Source organism: Dermatophagoides farinae, chromosome 4 (genome assembly GCF_024713945.1).
Source record: "Dermatophagoides farinae isolate YC_2012a chromosome 4, ASM2471394v1, whole genome shotgun sequence".
Classification (NCBI taxonomy): Eukaryota; Metazoa; Arthropoda; class Arachnida; order Sarcoptiformes; family Pyroglyphidae; genus Dermatophagoides; species Dermatophagoides farinae.
This window is the reverse complement of record NC_134680.1, coordinates 4187622-4208637: the sequence shown is the minus strand read 5'-3', so window position 1 is coordinate 4208637 and position 21016 is coordinate 4187622. Positions and strand designations below refer to the sequence as shown.

The 21016-nt window shown below is 29.5% G+C and overlaps 4 protein-coding genes across 7 annotated transcripts; all 4 read left to right on the top strand.

Moving 5' to 3' along the window:
- The first annotated feature begins 3 nt into the window (after window positions 1–3).
- Window positions 4–2968, top strand: LOC124490255 (BBSome complex member BBS7). The gene is made up of 2 exons (XM_075730625.1): window positions 4–1575; window positions 1647–2968. The coding sequence occupies exons 1-2, from the start codon at window positions 24–26 to the stop codon at window positions 2966–2968; spliced, it is 2874 nt and encodes a 957-aa protein (XP_075586740.1). The 5' UTR covers window positions 4–23.
- A 9436-nt stretch (window positions 2969–12404) lies between these two features.
- LOC124500380 (uncharacterized) lies at window positions 12405–14164 on the top strand. 4 transcript variants are annotated; one of them, XM_075729866.1, is made up of 8 exons: window positions 12405–12564; window positions 12718–12778; window positions 12842–12940; window positions 13013–13087; window positions 13148–13488; window positions 13557–13815; window positions 13871–13966; window positions 14022–14164. In XM_075729866.1, the coding sequence occupies exons 1-8, from the start codon at window positions 12556–12558 to the stop codon at window positions 14060–14062; spliced, it is 981 nt and encodes a 326-aa protein (XP_075585981.1). In that variant the 5' UTR covers window positions 12405–12555; the 3' UTR covers window positions 14063–14164. The 4 variants fall into 4 exon arrangements, with proteins under 4 accessions (XP_075585981.1, XP_075585982.1, XP_075585983.1 ...); XM_075729867.1 differs by having other exon boundaries at window positions 13013–13089; window positions 13147–13488; window positions 13557–13812; XM_075729868.1 differs by having other exon boundaries at window positions 13013–13089; window positions 13147–13488; window positions 13871–13963.
- A 1612-nt stretch (window positions 14165–15776) lies between these two features.
- LOC124490254 (uncharacterized) lies at window positions 15777–17123 on the top strand. Its single transcript, XM_047052726.2, has one exon. It carries the CDS (start codon window positions 15829–15831, stop codon window positions 17095–17097), a length of 1269 nt encoding a protein of 422 aa, XP_046908682.2. The 5' UTR covers window positions 15777–15828; the 3' UTR covers window positions 17098–17123.
- A 43-nt stretch (window positions 17124–17166) lies between these two features.
- On the top strand, window positions 17167–18673 carry LOC124491297 (uncharacterized). The gene has a single exon (XM_047053943.2). The coding sequence runs from the start codon at window positions 17172–17174 to the stop codon at window positions 18489–18491; it is 1320 nt and encodes a 439-aa protein (XP_046909899.2). The 5' UTR covers window positions 17167–17171; the 3' UTR covers window positions 18492–18673.
- The last annotated feature ends 2343 nt before the right edge of the window (window positions 18674–21016 follow it).

The window sequence follows — 21016 nt, the reverse complement described above, 5'->3', positions numbered from 1 at the left end:
AATTTGCTTCGAAAAAAAAAATAATGCCAACATCAACAATGAATTCAAATCAGAATTCATTATCATCATCATCATCATCGTTTACACGATTTGATTATATTCAAGTTGGTCTTACATCTAGAAATGCAATGAAATTGATACGAAAACTTTCACCACATTTATTCGAAGTGGCTATCGGTGATCATTCTGGTTCATTACATTATTTCAGTATAAATATGGATAAAAATCAAGCTGATACTATATTCAAAACATTACCGGGTCCAAATGCTAAAATTAATTGTATCGATGCTTATTCTGGTCTTAAACAAAATGGTTCAACAAAAATACTTATTGTTTGTGGTCCTTCAATGATTAAAGGATTCAATAAAAAAGGCAAACAATTTTTTGGTCTTGAATTGAATAATCTAACTGAACCAATTAAAATGTTTCAAATGCATCGACAACCGGATGAGATACATGTATTGGGACAATATATTTATAATAGTTATCTTGTTAATACAGAATTGGTTGCCAGTGGTGGTACGGGTGGATCAAATTCATCATACAATTCTGTTGTTCGTTCAAGACATTATTATGTTTGTCCAGCACAGATAAATGATTTTGTTCTTATGGAAGAACGTTTTAATCGACGAATTATACCGATTTTAGCATGTCAAGATCGTCTATTACGTATATTGAAAGATTCACAATGTAATTTTGAAATAGAAGTTTGTGGTATACCATCAGTAATACGATTAGTACCACAACAGCATATGGATTCTCGTCAAACGGAAAATTCGATGAAAACAAATGACTCGAATCGAACAAAAGCGAAAGATAATTATGATTTAATCAATGATTATGATTATGCTGAAGCTGAAATGATGATCAATAATAGTGATAATTCATCGGTGAAAAAATCCAATAATAATGATATAAATTTATGTTATGGCACAATGGATGGTAAAATATCATTAGTTACATTTCAATTTCAAGGTAAAGATCAATTAGAACCTGTTCATCATTGGGAAGTACCAGTCGAGGGTATTCGACAACCAATAACTTGTCTATGTTTTTCGGAAATTCAACCCGAATTCTATGTTGGTCGTGCCGATGGTACCATCGAGATTTGGCGATTAAATGAAACAATACATGATGGTGATGTTGAACAACAGGTTGATTTGACTGCTACACCAACAATGATTGATTCATATAATTGTAGTGAATCGATAACAAATTTATTACCAATAATAATTGGTCAACGTAATGATCTTCTTCTTCTATGTTCAACATTCACTGGAATGGTATTCGGCTTATTACAGCATGGACAAACAAAACAATTAAAACAATTGAATCCAAATTATCTTATGATTAGTAAAGAGAATGCTGATCGTATACGATCATTACAGGATGAATGTAAACGAATGGAGAAACAATTGGAAAATGAACGAAAAAATTATGCTAAACATACGGCTATGGCATCATCGATGGCTAGTGCTACGAATAATGTTGATCAAACACAAATAAATACAAATGATGGTAATCTATCTGTATTACCATTTTTTGCCATCAATGATTCATTTGTTCTCCATAATGGTAAAGCTCTAAGTGATTATTTTCCTGATGATAATTTTCTTTCTTTTTTTTAAAAAAATGAAATTTTTCAGATGCATCATATATTCTAATGTTGGAGGTTGAAGTATCAATCGATGTTGTCGTATTACATTGTGATCTACCATTAGATCTTATCGATTGTGAACGTAATTCAGCTGTCATTAGTTTTAATGATGATCAAATGATTGGTGCTGGTGGTTTTGGTGATTACAATATTAATCCGGATCAAGTATTGGTTACATTTCGTTGTCAAACAAATACAAGTAGATTGGAGATAAGATTACGTCCTGTTGAAGGACAACATGGTACAATATCCGTTTATGTTATATCGCGAATAACACCAAAATCCTGTCAGGCACGATCATATCAGATACAGCCACTTTCATTGCATAAAAGACAATATTCCAATACTAGTATTGATCATCCAAATCGTTTATCAATAACCGGACAATTTAGTTTAGCCGATGCACATACATGGTTACGGTTATGTATACCGGAAATACCGGAAAAATTATCCCGTACATTATCCGATGTTGAATCCGAAATTTTTTATTATATTTCAACAATGACTAAATCAATATTGATTTGTAATTGTGGCCGTGGTGTTATCACAATGACGTCGGATAATGTATCAACAATTTCGATACTTAAAGATTTCATTACAAGAGAAGCTACACGACAATCGATTGAAATTGAAATCGATGTTGATCTAATCGATAAAAGTTTGGGATCAATGTTGGTTCGATTATATCCAAACATCCGACAATTGATACGACGAAAACATCGTGATGATTTATTGGAAGCATTAGCCGATCTACAATCAAGTGATGCTGATATTGCACGACAATTGTTGATTGATTTAAATCTGAATCATCAAGATGGTGATGATGAATCAATAGTGGATAATTTATCATCGGATAATCGACGACAAGATGTAATGATTGGTTTGGATCGTCTTTATGGAATCATAACCGATTTGTTTATCGATTATCATAAATTAAAAAATAGTTCAATGATTACATCATTGGTTTCAATGGCAAAACAAAAATTACCCGAAATGATTGAAATGATTGAAAAAATTGTTTTCGATTCATTTGATTCAGAATGCATGGATATGAATAATTTTTCATCAACCACATTTTCTATTGAATCGACATCGATTATCGATGATGATGGTCATTCAATAACAACAACAACAAATATCGATAATACAATCGATGATGGATTGACGACAACCACAACGACAAACGATTCAACTAATAACAATCAAACAACAACTGCTAAATCATCCAATACAATAATACGATTAAGTCAAGATCCAAATGTTAATATTTTTATTGAAAAATTGTTTCAATTTTGGAATCTATCCATTTGAATTAATTAAAATACTTGTTGCCTAATTTTATGTCATAATTCCTTGTTTTGTTCGTTTTCATTAATTATAATTTAAAATTAATTTTTTCTCTGTTTAGAAGTAGTGTATATTAGTTTAAATTTAATTTTAATTGTTTGTTTTGTTTTGTTTTGGTTTTGAAATGACATGTCAACTACAATTATTTATTACCACAGATTGTGTAAAAACAAACAAAGATAACGTATTTTCTTTCATCATTTTAATCAACTCACGTTTATAAAATACAAAGTATCATCTTTGAATTTATTTTGTATTTTGTAACTTTGTATCATCATCATCATCATCATCGTGGTTGTCATCATTATGTTAATCAGATTATTTAGACAGAAAAGCTTTCGAAAAAAAAATAAATAAATAAATAAACAATTATGTATCGATTATTATTTGATCAGAGATCAAAAAATCAATAGTAGTATTCAAAAGGTCAATTGATAATGATGATTACATTTAAATTTTTTTTTTACATCATCATCATTTGTTGATCATTGATTGTTTACAATCTTTTACATCATTCTGATCTGATCTGATCATTTCAATATTCTGGTATCATTATAATTCCTGTTAAATTTTAACTATTCAAGTTTCATTGTTGACTGAATGGATGAATTAACAATCACAATTTTCGAAATGAAATCATCATCATCATCATTATCATTAATACATTCTTGAAATAATGTGATTTATCATTTCAACAACAACCGACAACAACAATAAACATCATTATCATTATAATAACAATAAAAACAACGACAACAACAACAACAACAAAAATTGCAATTACGTTTTTTTTTCATCAACAAATACTTTTGATTTTTTTTTTAGTTTTTGTTCAAAATCCAAAATGTGAAACTGGATCACCATCATCATCATCATCATCATCATTGATGATTTGTGGTGGCACTTTGTTATTCAACTGATGATGATGATGACGATGATGATGATGATGAGGATCAAGTAAGAAAAAAAAATGTAGACTACAATTACAACATTATATAATGTTGAAAAAAATGATGATGATTTAAATTATGAAAAACAATAGCAAAAAAATAACAAAGAGAAAAAGGCCAAGTACGCGTGTACATTTGTACTTTTAATTTGTATGTGTGTGTGTGTGTGTGTGAAGAGAATGGTTTTCGTTAATCGAAATGTATTCGATATATATATATTTGTAACAAGCACACCGACCACATTTATTCATAATTTTTCTCTCAAAAAAAAGGTCATTATTGATCGATTGATGAAATGGATCTTGAATTGTATCACCGAATTTGATATTCAAAATTGGTTATATTCGTTTTTTTTGTTTTGTTTTGTTTTGTTTTATTTTCACTATCTAAATACGAAAAAAAAATTAAAACAATAATTAGTCGGGCAATTTTTTTCCAACAGGTTGAATCAAATCATCAAATTTGATTATGACTATTATTATTATGTGCGCGTGTGTTTGTGTGGCAAATTCACCATCATCATCATTTGTTCGGATTCTGATTGTTGTTGATCAACATAATTTTGATTTAGATTTTCCCCTCTCCTTTCCCACGTTCTTCCTTGTTGTTGTTGTTGTTGTTGTTGTTGTTGTTTGTTTCAAGTCTTGTGAAAACAAAAACTTGTTGCACTCACTCACACACACACATAGCATAGCACAGCATTATACATAGTTTCGGATTTTTTTTTTTTTCATTATCTAATTTATTTCTATTATTCGGTCATTGCGTGACGCCGTCAAAAAAAAAATGTTGCAAAAAAATGTTAAATTTATTTATTTAATGATGATGACGATGATGATGATGATAATGGAGAAAAAAAACTAAGGATGGGTCAGGATGGCCATGGCATTTGATGATGATGATCAACTACACACAAAGATAATGGTCATTGTTTATTTGAAATTCTTCAAATCTACTTTTTCAGTTTCAATTTCATTCACATACACAGAAATATTGTAATAGAGAAACAACAACAACAACAACAAAAAGTACACAATGAAAAATGATCCAGATGACTTTGTTGTTGTTGTTGTTCGTGACACCACACTTTACACACGGTGATGATAATGATAAAATCTAATGATAAAGCCTACATCATAGCATAACAGCACGTTCTCCAATTCGAATTGTTTGCTGTGTGAATCAGTTGTGTGTGTGTGTGTGTGTGTGTGTGTGGGAGAGGTGAGTGTGTTCATTCAATGTATCATTTATATCAAGACGACGAATTTATAATAATAATTGAATCAAAAAAAAAATCAATGAGAACATACACGAATCAAATTGTCGTTGATTTTGTAACAAAGTTGCAGTTATAATTTATAGTTAATAATAATTATATTATCATATCAACCGCTAAAATCACCTACTTGGAAATTCAAACACAAATTGTTTGTATTAAAAAAAAAAATTCAAATTTGTCATGATTCATAAATGACCAATATGCCATCACTTTCACATCATTATTTGGTCAAAAAAAAAATAATAAATCATTTCAAATGTGATGACCATCAAGATGTGTTGTTGATGATGATGACAGTAGGAGGACAACATTATTCTTGGAAATTTTTCCATTTCCTTTTTTTTCGCCATTTGATAATGAACGTAAATAAATTAATGAAAAAATATGATGTGAAACACTACAGCAGATAATGATGATTATGACAATGATTCCAAATGATTGACCTGATCAAAAAACAAAGTTCAACAATTTTGATTGAGATATTATCAATTCGTTTTTTTGTTTGTTTGTTTGTCTGTTATTTTTTATTTTTTGATCGATTGATCATAAATAAAGATTATCATTTGATCATAAGGTCAAAAAAAAATGTTATATATCCGATTCGGGTAAAATTGCTTAGTTTTTTGCAAAATATATACAAATGACATAAACAAGGAATGGAAATTTTTCTATCAAAAATTATTCGATCATCCATCATCAATCAACAACATTCAAATCATCATTCTGCGTTGTTTGTATGTGTGACATTCCATGATTCATTTGAATCTTTATAATGTCTGTCTGATGATATGATTCCAACATTGAAACAAAAACATTTTGAATAACAAAGAAAAAAAATGAACAAAAAAAAAATTTTTTTTTTATATTATCAATTGAATCAAATGATAAATCGATCATCGATCATCTTCATCATGATCATGGCCATTATCATCATCATAAAAGGTCAGCCGATCGAATCATCATCATCATCATCATAATCGACGCCATCACATACACACACATACACAAAACAATCATCTATGAAATAAGAAAAAAAATAAAAAGCCTAAAAATGCCCCCGTTATATCATAATCATCATTTGGCCATATTATCGATGTATAAATCAGAAATTTGAACATTTTTTTTTTACTTCGTCATCATCATTCAATCATTGAATGAATGGTGATGTTTTTCGATTTTTTTTTATTTCGATATATCTATGTCCATTTAAATGCTAATATTACAACTGATGATGATGATGATGGTGGCTGAATGTTTAATGAATTTTTGTTTTGTTTCATTCTGTTTGTGTACATATAATAATAATAATAATCAATGATTGAATTGAATTGAATGAAAACAAAAAAAAAATTTAAATTTAAAATTCGGGCCATATTTGATTCGATGACCCATTGATGATGATGATGATGACTGTTGATTGTAGAAGATATCTTTAGATAAGGATTCTCAATAGAAAAAAAAAACATTTCATCATCGATTGTATGTGATCATATGATGATGAATATCATTCGCGAATCATTTACATAATAATCTAATATACCAGGCCATTGCGATTGATTGATTGATTGGAAACAAACAAAATAAAGAAAAAAAAAACTCAACAAAGATGAAAACAAAAAATCTATACGAATTAATGAATGTGAAATGATAAGTGGGAAAAAATTTGAATGTCACGTTTTTTGTTTTTTTTGTTGATGAAATTTTTCAATTTTTTCTTGCTATTTCTTTTTTTTCATAGATGAAATAATTATAAATGATGATGATAATCTGACCATAAATTTGATTATTATAATTGATGAAAAAGATGATCCAACATCAAATCACAAACATACTACATATACAAATATCTTATTTGAATCATTCGTTTCTCATATATATGTTGTATATTTTCTCACCAAAAAAAAAAGAATAAATCATTCATTGGTTTTGTGTTTTACTGAGAAAAAAAAACGAAACAACTCTGATCAGATTAGATTTTGTTTTGTTTAATTTTAATCTTTTACCATGATGATGAAATCGAAAATATCTTGTCAGCCACATGATGATGATCAATGTGTGTGTGTGTGTGTGTGTGCGATTATGGATTGCCAATAACTTGGCAATAGCGATTATTTGTTTCGAAATTTTCAAATCATAGATCAATTTTTATTATTTAAAGAGAAAACAAATTCTCAAATCGGATTAATCGATTTGGATATATAGGAAATTAAATTGATTCATCATTTCATTGGTATATTGTGCCACTGTTGTTATTGTTGTTGTTGAACTTCGATTAGCCACAATTTGATACGAGCAATCAGATAGATTTCGATCTAAACTGATCAAATAACAACAAAACATCATTATTATGGCGAACTACCGCCACCATTATAATTAAAGGTAATAATTGATTAATGAATCAAATATGCGTGAAATAATCATTTTTTTCTCTTTCCACATATTAACACTCAATCTTATCTTGATCTGATGATGATGATGATGATGATGAGACAATAACAACATGACAATTTGAATTGATGATTGTTGGAGGCAAAAGTTTTTAATTCAGTACAAAAAAAAGCGAGAATCAATTTAATCAATTTTTGATTGAAAACGGTCATGATTAAAAAAAATTTTTTTTGAATCATTTCGCTATAGAGATAGATTTCCTTGTTTTCATTTTTTTTTCATCAAAACGATACTATCGATATCTTTCGATTCGAATTATTTTTTTTCCATTGACCATGGTATTCCTTATTATAATTGATCATCATTGATCTTTGCGTGAAACAAAATAAAAACGAAGTAAAAATTCATTTCATTTTCATTAATCAAATGTATCGATGAAGAAAGACGACAAAAAAAATCATTTGATAAAATTCATTTCCTTACCATATATATCCGATTATCACTAGCGGCTATCACGTCAATATTCATTCATCATCAAATTGTTGTGTATCCATGTAACATTAATCGATAAATGAATTCAACGGAATTGTTTTTTTGTCTGTTTTTGTCTGATTATCATCAGCTTTTTATTTGAGAGAATTTTACTACCCTGGAGAAAAGAAAAGTCGTGACACAAAAAATTTAAATAAATTCATCATCAGACAAGTTCATCATTATCATATAGACATGGCTAATATCAAGATTCTTTTTAATTTATTTAAATTTAAATTTTAAATTTGTTCCATCATTATCAATCGACCCGATTGAACTTTGTTGTTGTTGATTTTGAGAAATCATCATCATTAAATCAAATTAACAACGCAACAAAAAAAAAGATAATATCATATTGCAACTACCACCACAGGCTAAAGACTCGTCAGTTATTGGAAAAGAATTCTGTGAATACGTCAAAACAAGTTAATTATTTTCCATTTTCAAATTTGCGACCATTTTTCTGGCACATCTATTTTATTTCATCTCATTTTCAAATAAATTTCCACATAAATTGGCGGATCATTTTTTTTTTGTTTCTTTTGGCCTGATTATCACAAATGGCCATCACCTATCAAATCGAACACCTTGATATCAATCATACTATCATATTAAGGATCGAATCAATTTTTTCGATGTGAACAGGTGGCTGCCGCAAACACACACACACACACAAAAAAATGAATAAATTTTAGCCAACAACAACAAATGACCATTATTATCATTATTCACATCTTAAATAATGCTATTGCCCAGTCGATCAATTGGCAATGTCCGATAATATTATGTGATGATGTAATTCATTATTGCTACAATTAATTAGTAATTGATTCTCCCTCTGCCCAGTAAAAAAAAAATAATGGTAATATAACCAATGTAAATGAGATATATGTTAATCTCATTCAATCGTGATCGTGATAGTAAATTTTTTTTTTGAATATTTTTCTGCTCATTATTAATAATTGACATAAATTTCTTTTTAATTAATTGATTAATTAATTAATTCATCTTCATTTGGAGTATGGATTTGGAAGATTTTGAAAATGATGATGATGATGACCTTCAAAAGAAAATAAAAATCAATCGACACGACACGATATGTCATCAGACCATAATGATATGATGTCCTTTAAAATTTTACTTGAATTTTATTTCCTAGATTATTCATTTTTTTTTTTTTTTTTTGAAAAAAAATCGATCAAATTATTATTTAAATTTGTGTCTATGTGGTCATTTTTCATTCATCAATGTTTTTTATATATGCTAATTATTATTTATCATGATGATAATAACACGTGTATTACATATCAGGCAATAAAAAAAATAAAAATGTGAGAAAAAAAATCATAAAAATTTTCAGTCATTATAAAAGGTGAATTTTTTTTATGTAGCTTTAGTGGCTAGTCATAATTTTTTTTTTTTTTTTTTTTGATAAAATTTAAATTTAATTTTTTTTTTTGTTTTTTTTTGATATCTAATCATAGATATTTGATTGAAATTCATTCGCATTTTCTTTTACACATTTCGGAATCGAGGTTAAAACCCGATTAATCGATTATGATTAAATAGATTTTAAAGGAGAAACAAACAAAAAAAAAGCAACGATCTATTCATGATGAAAGGAAAAAAAAACTCGGAAATAATAATATCTTCATTCATTTACCCATTTAAACAATAATGACTTTCTCTCTCTCTCTCTCTCTTTCTTTCTTTTGAAGTAAAAAAGTTGTAGAAAAATTGGTCTGGCTTCCGTTGATTTTGACAAAAAAAGAAAAAATCATTTTTGATTAAGAAGGTTCATCCATTGAATTCATTCATTCATTCATTCAACGGCATCGATGTCATCAACATCACAATCATCATCATCATCATCATCATCATTCGTCTCCGGAACAATGTTTTTCTTGTTATCATCATCAATAATAAGCATGTAACATCCAAAACAGATAAGAAAAAGAAAAAGGAGGTGGAAAAGCACCCTAAAGGTTAAAATAGTCTGTTTTCTGTTTTAATATTGGTTTCAGGGTGTTTTTTTTTATTATTTTGTTGGTGTTGAGAAATTTATTTTATTTTTTTATTTTTTGCACTCACTTTATTTATCTTTCGCTTGAAAATTGTTGAAAATTTTTTCATCGTATCAATTTTTAAAGCATCATCATCATCATCAACGATGGCGGCCAGACAAGATGTATGTGTATGATGGTTTAGTTTTTTTCTTCTCCATATAACCACACAAGCCATCATCATCATCATCATTTCATTTCATATGTTCGTTTTATTTGGACAATTTTTTTTCAGTTCATTTTTTAGAAACAGTGCATAATAAGAAAAATATAAAAAATTTAAATCGTTATATATTGCACAGATATTTTATCGAGTGCCAAATTTCCATTTTGGATCACATCGTTTCGCATTTAAATGATGATGATGATGATTGCTCCAATACAAAATGCACACACACACACACACATCATTCTCAAATGATTAGTTTTTTTCGTTCGTTCGTTCGTTTGTTTGTTTGTTTCAAAAATTCAAATTTTACTTTCAATTTTATGATTTTTTTCCGAATTTAACTTTTTATTTTTAAAATTGTAAACATTTCTCAACAACGAGGGAATCCAAATTTTTTTTTAAGAAAAAAAAAACTTGATAATTTCAACCCTCTCTTTTTCACTGAAAAAAAAGAGAGGGTTATAAAGAAAATTAGCAAAAAAAAAACACTTTTTTTGAACAAGGAAATTATAAAAAAAGGTGAAAGAAAAAAAATTTCGTTATCAGTTCATCATCATCATCATCATCATCATCATCATCATCACCATTAATACGTTATCTTGATCAGATCGATATTCCAGATAAATTAGGAGAAAAAAACTGATGATGATTATAATTTTATGGTCATTTATCTATAACTATATGTCCAAATACCACTTGTAGTTACTAATTAAAAATAATTTCAAAAAAAGATCAATGTGATTATCATCATCATCATCATCATCATAATGATTATGAAAAAAAGATTCAATGATGGAAAACGGTCATCTTTTTACAATTATCATCATCTTATCATTATATGATTACAGCAAGATATTGCAATGATAAAATATTTTTGAAACACACACATACACACACACACACACACACGTGCATAGTTACATCAATTTCAACTGGGACCTAATTTGGAACTTTAAGAAACAAAAAAAAAACAAATAAACAAATGAAAAAAAAATAGAAAAAAAATACGCAATGGTAATATATTATCCTTATAATAACGATCCATGAACAACAACAGCAAAAAAAAAAATTCATGATGACAACAATACTGTGTGGGACCTAATTGAGCTAATAGATTTCTGTTGTTGTTGCTGTTGTGGGATGAAAATGAATATTAGAAGAAGAAAAAAAAAATTCGAGGTCGAATGCATGAATATGAATGAATTATACTTGAAAATGATGATGATGATTATTATTCATCTAAAACATCGTTTGGTAATAAATCAATGAAGAGAAAAGGCCATGGTAACAACGATGAAAAATGTTGACCATCATTGACGAAGTAACAATTTTTTTTTTTGTTTTGTTTTGTTTTCTTTCATTGGAAACCATTATATCAATTAATTTGATTTATAAAAGATTTCTATTAAATAATGATAAAAGAAAAAAATTAAAAAAAAATCTTTAATTATAATAAAACATTCAAATCAATACCGATAACATTGTTCCGCATTCGATTATCGATCAACAACAACAAAAAGAAAGAAAGGGTTATGTTAATTTCAAAATTATATTGCCAACAACTTGACCTTAGGCCTTATTGAATATGAAAAGTTGAATCAATCATTCTTTTCATTCTCTCTATTAGCCGTTATTCATTCATTCATTCATTCATACATTCAAATTCAATTTAGATTAAAATGAAAATGAAAAATTGCAATGAATGTCACACTATTTTATTCATATTTGAATTGAATAACCGAAGTCAAATAATGTTTCAAGATGGATGAACGAGAAAAAGAAAAAAAAATGGGCCCGACTATTAAAAATGTTCTCTCAATTTCCACTCACTAACATTAATGGTTCCAAATTTTTTTTTTTTGATTCTCTCTCTCTTGATGACATAACAAAAAAAAACATCTCATGTATGACTCTTGACCTGTTCTACTGTTTTCTCTTTTTCCATAATAAATATGAAAAAAAATGTTTCAAAATTTCGAAACAAATGAGCCAATGATATATAAACCCGAACATGATCATCCATTCATTCATTCGTTCATTCATTTATGTTTGTTGTATTTGAAACGTTTTAGAAAATTTCAAATTGTGTTCCAAGTGTGTTTTCTGTGAAATTCGGTGATAATCATCATTGGAAATTTGAATCGAATCGGATCATTTCCTACTCAGAAAAAATGTTGCGAGTATGTAATTGTATTGTATTGTGATGATGGTTTATGTTTTTTTTCATAAAAAAAAATTCATTTTCATTTTTTTGTTTTGCTATTTTCAAATGAATTTCCGGTCCATCATCATCATCGATATCATCATTAATTATTAATCTTTGGAAATAAAAGTTCGCTGTGATATCATCCACATTAGTGGCTATTTGTTTCGCTTACGGTGGTGGTGGTGGTGGTAAGTCAAAGTAATTTTCTGTCACCATTCGATAGAATAATTTTTTTTTTGTTTCTCTTCAAGGGGGTGGTTATGGCGGTGGCGGTGGGGGTGCCGTCATGATGGTTAGCTCGGCCGGATATGGGATGAGCGGTGGTGGCGGTGGATACAGCGGTGGTGGTGGTAATTTTAATACAAATAGAGCTAAATTTATACCATTTCTAACCGGTATTAAAACTTTACTTAATAATAAAGGGGGTGGTGGTGGATACGGTGGAGGAGGCATGGGTGGCGGCGGCGGCGGCTATGGAATGGGCGGTGGTGGATATGGTAATAGAGCAAAATTTATACCATTTATATCCAGTATTAAAACTTTACTTATTAATAAAGGTGGTGGTGGTGGTGGTGGTGGTGGTTATGGTGGTGGTGGTGGTGGTATGGGTGGTGGTGGTGGTGGCGGCGGCGGTGGTCCACAAGTCATCAAAGGTGCCATCCAATCACGTCAAACTTTCGAAGTTCGACCAGTGCCAATTCAAGTTAGCCAAGGTACCCCACGTATCGTCGAATTCGATGGAGGTTCAGCTCCATTGAAATTGCATTTCAAATCAGCTGGAGGTAAAATCCAAATCATGCAATCAAATATGGGTGGTTACGGAAATGAACCTGAATATACTCAGTCTGAAGAAGAACCACAACGATTGATCCACGAAGTTAAAAAACCAATTATTCAGGTTCGTTGATATATACAATTGATTGATTCAATTCATCATATTGATAATCTATTTGTTCCAAAAAACAGGAAGTACGAGAAATCATCATTCCATACCGAAAAGTCGTGCAAGAAGTTCGACCTGCCAAAGAGGAAGTCAAAACTATCGTCAGTCAAGGTCAAGGAGGAGGTTATGGCGGTGGTGGTGGCGGCGGCGGCGGCGGTGGTTATGGTGGCTCTTCCGGCGGCGGTGGTGGTTATGGCGGCTCGTCCGGTGGTGGTGGTGGTTATGGTGGCTCTTCTGGCGGTGGTGGTGGTTATGGTGGCTCTTCTGGAGGTGGTGGTGGTGGTAAGAATATCTACGAATATTCGAAAATATTCATTAGAAATGTTTATCTTTACAGGTTATAGTGGTGGTGGTGGCGGCGGAAGTGGCGGTTATGGCGGCTCTTCCGGCGGTGGTGGTGGTGGATACAGCATGGGCGGCGGTGGTGGTGGTGGTAAGAATTGCTACGAATATTTGAAAATATTCATTAGAAATGTTTCTTTTTACAGGTTATAGTAGTGGTGGTGGTGGTGGTGGCGGTTCTTATTAAACATCTTAAACATTTTTCAAACCCAAAAAAAATCTGACCTAATAAATCAACCGAAAAACAATCCACTAAGCCAATTAACAAAAAGCCAAAAAAAAAACAAAAGTACACATAAGAAGCGCAAGAATTATCACCCACAACCTTCAATTTACAAATATCCACCCATCGATCATTCGTCAAATGATGAATTAATTTATCAACAAAAAAAAAATCCACACTTCAAAACGCTCATTCATTCTCATGTTTTATAATTCATGATTTTTTTTCCAACTTCTCTCCTACTCATTGGTTGGCATCATTCATCAAATCAATTTGGTAAATCGATATATGCGCTATATAAATCAATCAATTAATCATCAAAGGAAATGGATCATCGTCATCATAATCATTTTTTTCACTCACTCCATTCACATGCTTTAGCCACTAACCAATATCACACATTTTTTTTCTCGTCTCCGTTTATTATTAATTTATTTATTATAAGCAACAAGTGGAAGAAGAAGAGTAAAAAAAAACCTTTTCCATCGTGTTCCGCTATACTCTTACCACATACATACATACATACTATATTTAATTTCGAATCATATTACTACAGAAGTTTGTAAATAAAATTTTTTAAAAAAATGAATAAACTTTCCTCAGAAAACAAAAATTTTAGATTTGTCTCATCCGGAACACACTATTAGTTCTCATCATCATCATCATCATCATCATCATAATCAAAGTTTCTTCTTCTTCCTGATAATGATGTGATCATGGTGCGATCATTTATTGTCATTATCATCATCATCATCATCATCCCACTATTCATTTATTCACACACACCCATCTATTAATGCCGGTATGTGTGTGTGTGTGTGTATGTGTGGTGTGTTCAATTGTATTTCCACATCAACCATAACAATCATCATCATTATCAATTGTTCAATGGTATTTAAAAGTCAGTCATCTGTACACACACACACACATGGATGAGCTTTTTTTATTTTTTCAGGAAGTTTTCGGTTTCAGATTCAAACAGAAACAAAAACTGAAAACTGAAAAAAAATAAAAAAAAATATGGAAGCTCATTCATTTCATTTCATTCATCATTGTTGTTGATATTTTTTTCTTGATTCGCACCATCAAATGTCGATTATCTGATGATATTATTTTGTTTTTGTTGTTAGATGATGATGATGATGAAAAAAAAATTACAAAATTGAAGCATATAGAATGAGACATTTTTTTTCTTCAATTCAGATTCATATCGATTTGATATGCACATATATTGATCATTTGAATCATCATCACCACACCCGTTGACACAAGTGACACAGGTTCTTTTCAAACGTAGATTGTGTTTTGAAGAGAAAAAAGCACGGAAGCAACTTTGTTTTTTTTCATAAAATAATTATGATAACAATGGCCACTATATATCATGGCTATCATGGATCATCATCATAATGGGTGATAATTCATTCGAAATTCTAAATGGTCAATTTGGAGAACACACCCACACATCACAAACAACAGTTATGGTTGTTGACCGATGATCCGCTTCTGACTATTTTCATGTTTGTCTATTTTGCAGTAGAACCATATAATAATTTAAACACAAAAGTGGCCAAATTTTGGATGTTAATAATCAAATTAATCATATAAATAATAAATGAAACAAAAAAAAAACAATGATAATTAGAATTTTATTTAAATCAAAATTCGACATTACCATTGTGTTCGATTTAGAAAAAAAAGTAGAAAAATTTCCGGATTTTTTTTTCATCATTATGATGATGATAACGCCATCGATGGCTATAGTGATGATAACGATGATGTGTATGGTGATCATAACATTTGAATCGATTCCATTCACTTCCGATGTTCCGTACTCTAGTAATAATTATATTGAACGTTCAGATTATTTCCATAATTCAAATTATTCCTGTATTATGGATGATGATGATAAGGGTAAGAAACATTTCATATCAAAAATATTATCAATGGCAATAATTTATGGTGATCTTTGGATATATCGTATTGATCATATCATCATTGTTTATCGTAATGTATTGGATCGTCATTACGATCCATATAAATCTATATTATATTTATATAATGAAAATTTATTGACATTTCGGCAACAATTGAATCATTGGTTGAAATTGTTATGGCCATTTATCGAAACGTTGAATGTAAAGCAGAAAAATTCATCAATAATTTCGATGCCTAACGAAAGAAATGTAACGATGACAATATATAATAGCGGTCCATTATTTAATCTTACCTTACGATATCATATATTAGCACCCGAAATTGAAGGTAACAATACATACATTACATTCGACATGATCGAATCAGAACCACAGATTAGTCGATTTAATTATTATTATCGTATACAACCGATGGGTGAACTATTAAGTAATTCAAATAATGAAACGGCTCAATTATCCATAATAAGTATTTCATTTGATGAACAATATGTACAAATGATCCTATCGTATAATGTGGAGCGGCCACATGTTGCCATATATGCGATGACATTATATCGCAATTTAACGATAATCGGTTTACTTTGTAGTGGTCAATCCAAAGAAAAACAACCAACATTGTTTCTTGTGGGAAAATGGCGAAAAGAATGTCAGCCACCATTTGAAATATTCAAATCAATTGGTTTCGGTTTTACAATCGGTCAATATCTATATTTTGTCTCAATGAAACTTAAATATTATTTTGCTATGGATAAATATTTATTTCAAACATTGGAAAGAGAATTTACCGTTCAATATAATGGATCGATTCAACAACTATTCAAATGTCGACGACCAACATCAAAGGAATGGCCACCAATTAATCCACGAACCGGAATTAATCCATTCATACCGTATCGTTTAAAGGTGCCAACATTTTTGAAACAAATCCGTTTACATATCTATGCATCAAGAATAATAATATTCATGATCGGAAAATATTTCATCCTCATATTGATTATTAAATGTTTTCGTCATATAAATATTTGTTGTCGATGTTGTTGCCGTCGTCGTCAAAAAACTGAATAACAATAAAAAAAAATCAATTAATTCAATAATTTGAAATTTTCATACCATTAATATAAAAACGGCTGTTTTTTTAAATGAATTTGTCGATTAAAACAAACAGAAAAAAAATGTCAACAATTTCAACATTATTTAATATCTATGTCTGGTTGATATCGATAAACAATCATGTGATGATAATTAATAGCCTTGAAACATCATCACCATATAAAAATCTTGAATATTTGAATGACATGAATCGAACATGTTCATTTCGAACATTACGAGCAACTATTTCGACAATCACATCGATGGCTATTATACATGAACAATTATGGATCTATTATTCTGATCATATTGTAGCTATTTATGATCAATTTAATGAAAAACATTATGATCATGATAATCATCGTCTTTATTTATTTGATGAAAAATTTATCGATATGAGATCATATCTATATGATAGTGAATTAATGAAGCATTGGCCATATGAATTGAATGAAACAACTTCAATGGGTGAAATTTCTCTTGCATTCTTATCGCCACCAAATGATCAATCCAAATTAATACTAAGTTATTGGATTGCATTGATTGATCTTTATGAAACAACAATAACATCGGGATCGAATGTAAATAAAACTATTCGAATCCAATTAATTAATACATATAATCGTTTTTTAGCCACCGGTTATCCAGATAATCGTAATGAAAAATTTGAAATTGAACATGAATATAAAAATTTTAGTCTAAATACCGATTCACTTAGTGATGAAATTAATACACAAATAATAAGCCTATCGATTGATGGAAAATTCTACCAGATTTTCGTCGCTACACAACCAGCACCAACGGTCGTTGTATTCGATAATTATTTGTTGAAAGAAATTTATGGTATATTATGTATTAATGATGATCAAGATTTTTATATGATACCAAATAATCAACAATTAATGGCTGATTGTGAACCACCAGTAAATTTTTTACATGATATTGTATTCGGTTTCAATATAAATGAAACATTATATCTTATATCATCATATAATCGATATGTTTTAGCCGTGGAAAAACGTTTAGTCATTTCTTTTCAACGAAAATTTCCCATTTATAGAAGACGTTCATTAGATGATTTTATCATCTGTATGAAACCACCGATTTGGCCATTACCATTAGATGAGGATTTTTTCACCACAATCGAAACGAAAACCCAAACAACAAATCAAACAAATGAAAAAGTTTTCACGAATCAATCATCAACGAATAGACCATATTATCAATATTTTGACAATAATGGTTTGAAAAATAATTTCAATTTTCGAATATCAATCATAATAATCATGATGTTTATCAAATATCTAATCATTAGTGTAATCTATTTTAATGTTTGTCATTATTGTCAAAATATCTGTTTTCATTTATGAATGAATGATGAAAATTATTAAATTACGAAAAAAAAACCAAACACTTTCATGCTCGCCATCTAACGATGTTTATATGAACTAAACAAATGTTTCCAATTCGAGTGACTTTGATATTGGCCACTAGAGTGAACCACACATATGAATCGAATGATTTCCACGTATACGTGAATATAAGCATTAATATCCGGCGAAATCTAAGCATAAATCCATTGTTGACAAGTGCTGAAGAAGATCATTGAAAGTTAACAGGATGGACAATGGTTACAACCAAAAACAAATCTTTGACCGTAAAAAAAAAATTCTGATTCATTATTACTTCAACAAAAACATAACGATTTCGAATGGAAATTTGAAATATAAATTTTTTGATTTGATAAACCCGTCTAACCAATTGATTTATAAATGATGATTTTTATGATTTTCATTTTAAAATCATAATAGCGCGGTCATTTCAATAATAACAATTCATTTCCATTTCAATGAATGAATGAATCGAATCAAATAGAAGAGAATAAGGAAGATCATCATCAATAATTTTGATTAATCAATCAATGCCAATGGCCAAATGGCCAAATACCATCGTCATCGGACAAAACAATCGATTGAACATATCCGATAGTATCGTAGTAGCATATTTTATTTTTCCCATCATTTCTTCCCCCACTTTTCAATTTTTTTTTCACTCGATTATCGTGAACCTGATGATTTGAAATAATAAAAAAAAACACACTTAGATAAATACGGGTCAAGATTGCGATCATCATTGTCATCGACAACAAATGAAATGAAAATAAATTATTGTTGGCCCGATGTTGATGGCAGCCCAGGTTCATCAATACAATCCGATTTGATCCGTTCCATCAAAAAAAAAACCACCATGACCACTGGCTGCCAACAAACAACAACAACAACAACAACAAAAGTGAAAGCAAAAGGAAACGAAAAAAAAATAGAGGACATTGTCCCGCCAATTCAGTTCATTTCACAAACCTATTGATCGTGATCAATTCCCGTCAATGTTTATTCGATCCGATCCATCCGTTTGATCATTCCAAATAATTGATAATAATAACAATATATTGAAGATGGATCCAATATGATGCTCAAACCATCCATATATATGATGATGATGGTGATGATGATAAGTGGTGAACAATTGATCCATTGATTTATTGTATTGTGTGTGTGTGTACGTGTGTATCTTTGAAATCATTCTTTTTCTTCTTTTCAATGATCAAAACCGGAATCAACAACAAAAAGTTATGTGATTTGATATAAGTGATGATATGTATATGATATCAGTGATGATTATGATTATGATGATGTCCATTTTTTATTTTTGCTCTCATTCATTGCTTGCCATCTATGTTGATTTGATATGATCAAGTCCATCTATCAGTCAAGATGTTAATAATGGTGTCGATAAAAACTGCTGCTGCTGCCAAATGGTTGATGGCCAACCTTTATTTTATTATTTTTTGTTGTTGTTGTTGTTGTTGTTGAATGATTATAGCCGGAAATATCATCAATAATCAGACCAACCTTTCAAATAATAATAATAATAATAATAATATGATGATCGATGAAGATTACAAATATGAAAAAATATTCAAAAAAAAAAAAAAAAAACAATGAAAAGCTTTGGGCGCAAGCCACATGTATTGTATTCAAAAATATTTGTGGTACAAAACAATTTGTTGATAAAATATAAAGATTTGCTTCTGTGAATGATGTGAATATGTTTCAAGAACGAAAAAGAAAAGAAAAATGAATTTTTTCTTGATCTTCGCTGTTATCATCATCATCATCATCATTATCATTGAAATGATAATGATAATCAATGGTAGAGGAAGTATTGCCATTGCCATTCAATGAATATGAAACAACAACAACAACAAAAAAAAATGATTTCAATGTTGTTGTTGTTGTTGTTGTTGTTGTATGTTGATTTCCCATTTGTAATCAATCATTCAAATTTTCATTTTGTTTTTTTTGTTTTATATTTTTGAATTTTATTTTCCAGATGATATAGCATCTTATTTTCATTGTTATGGTGCAAACAAGCGATGACAATCAAATTGATCAAATATCCGGTGCATAAACATTATTATTGGAATTTTTTTTTAGGATTGGTCGGGATTTTTTCGCAATAAACATAATCCATTGATGATAATCGGGTTTGGATTAATAACTAGTTCTTATCATTAATCGATAATAGGAATCGTTGAAAGAATTTTTTTTTCTCATCACCACCAGTCATACAAATATGTAGCGAATTTTCATTAAAAAAATTTGAATGATTCGATCATCATCATCATCATCATCATCAAATCACACCATCATGAAAATATTTGTAATGAATGTGAATGGAAGAAAAATAATTGACCAATGGACTGTTCTAGCCGAAACAGAAGTAAAAAAAAACGAAAAGAGATTTGTTCCAGATTTTTTCTCCCTTATGGAATTTTCTCAAAAGTCATCATACACACATCAACAGCAAAAAAAAAAAAAAAAATTTCAAAAAT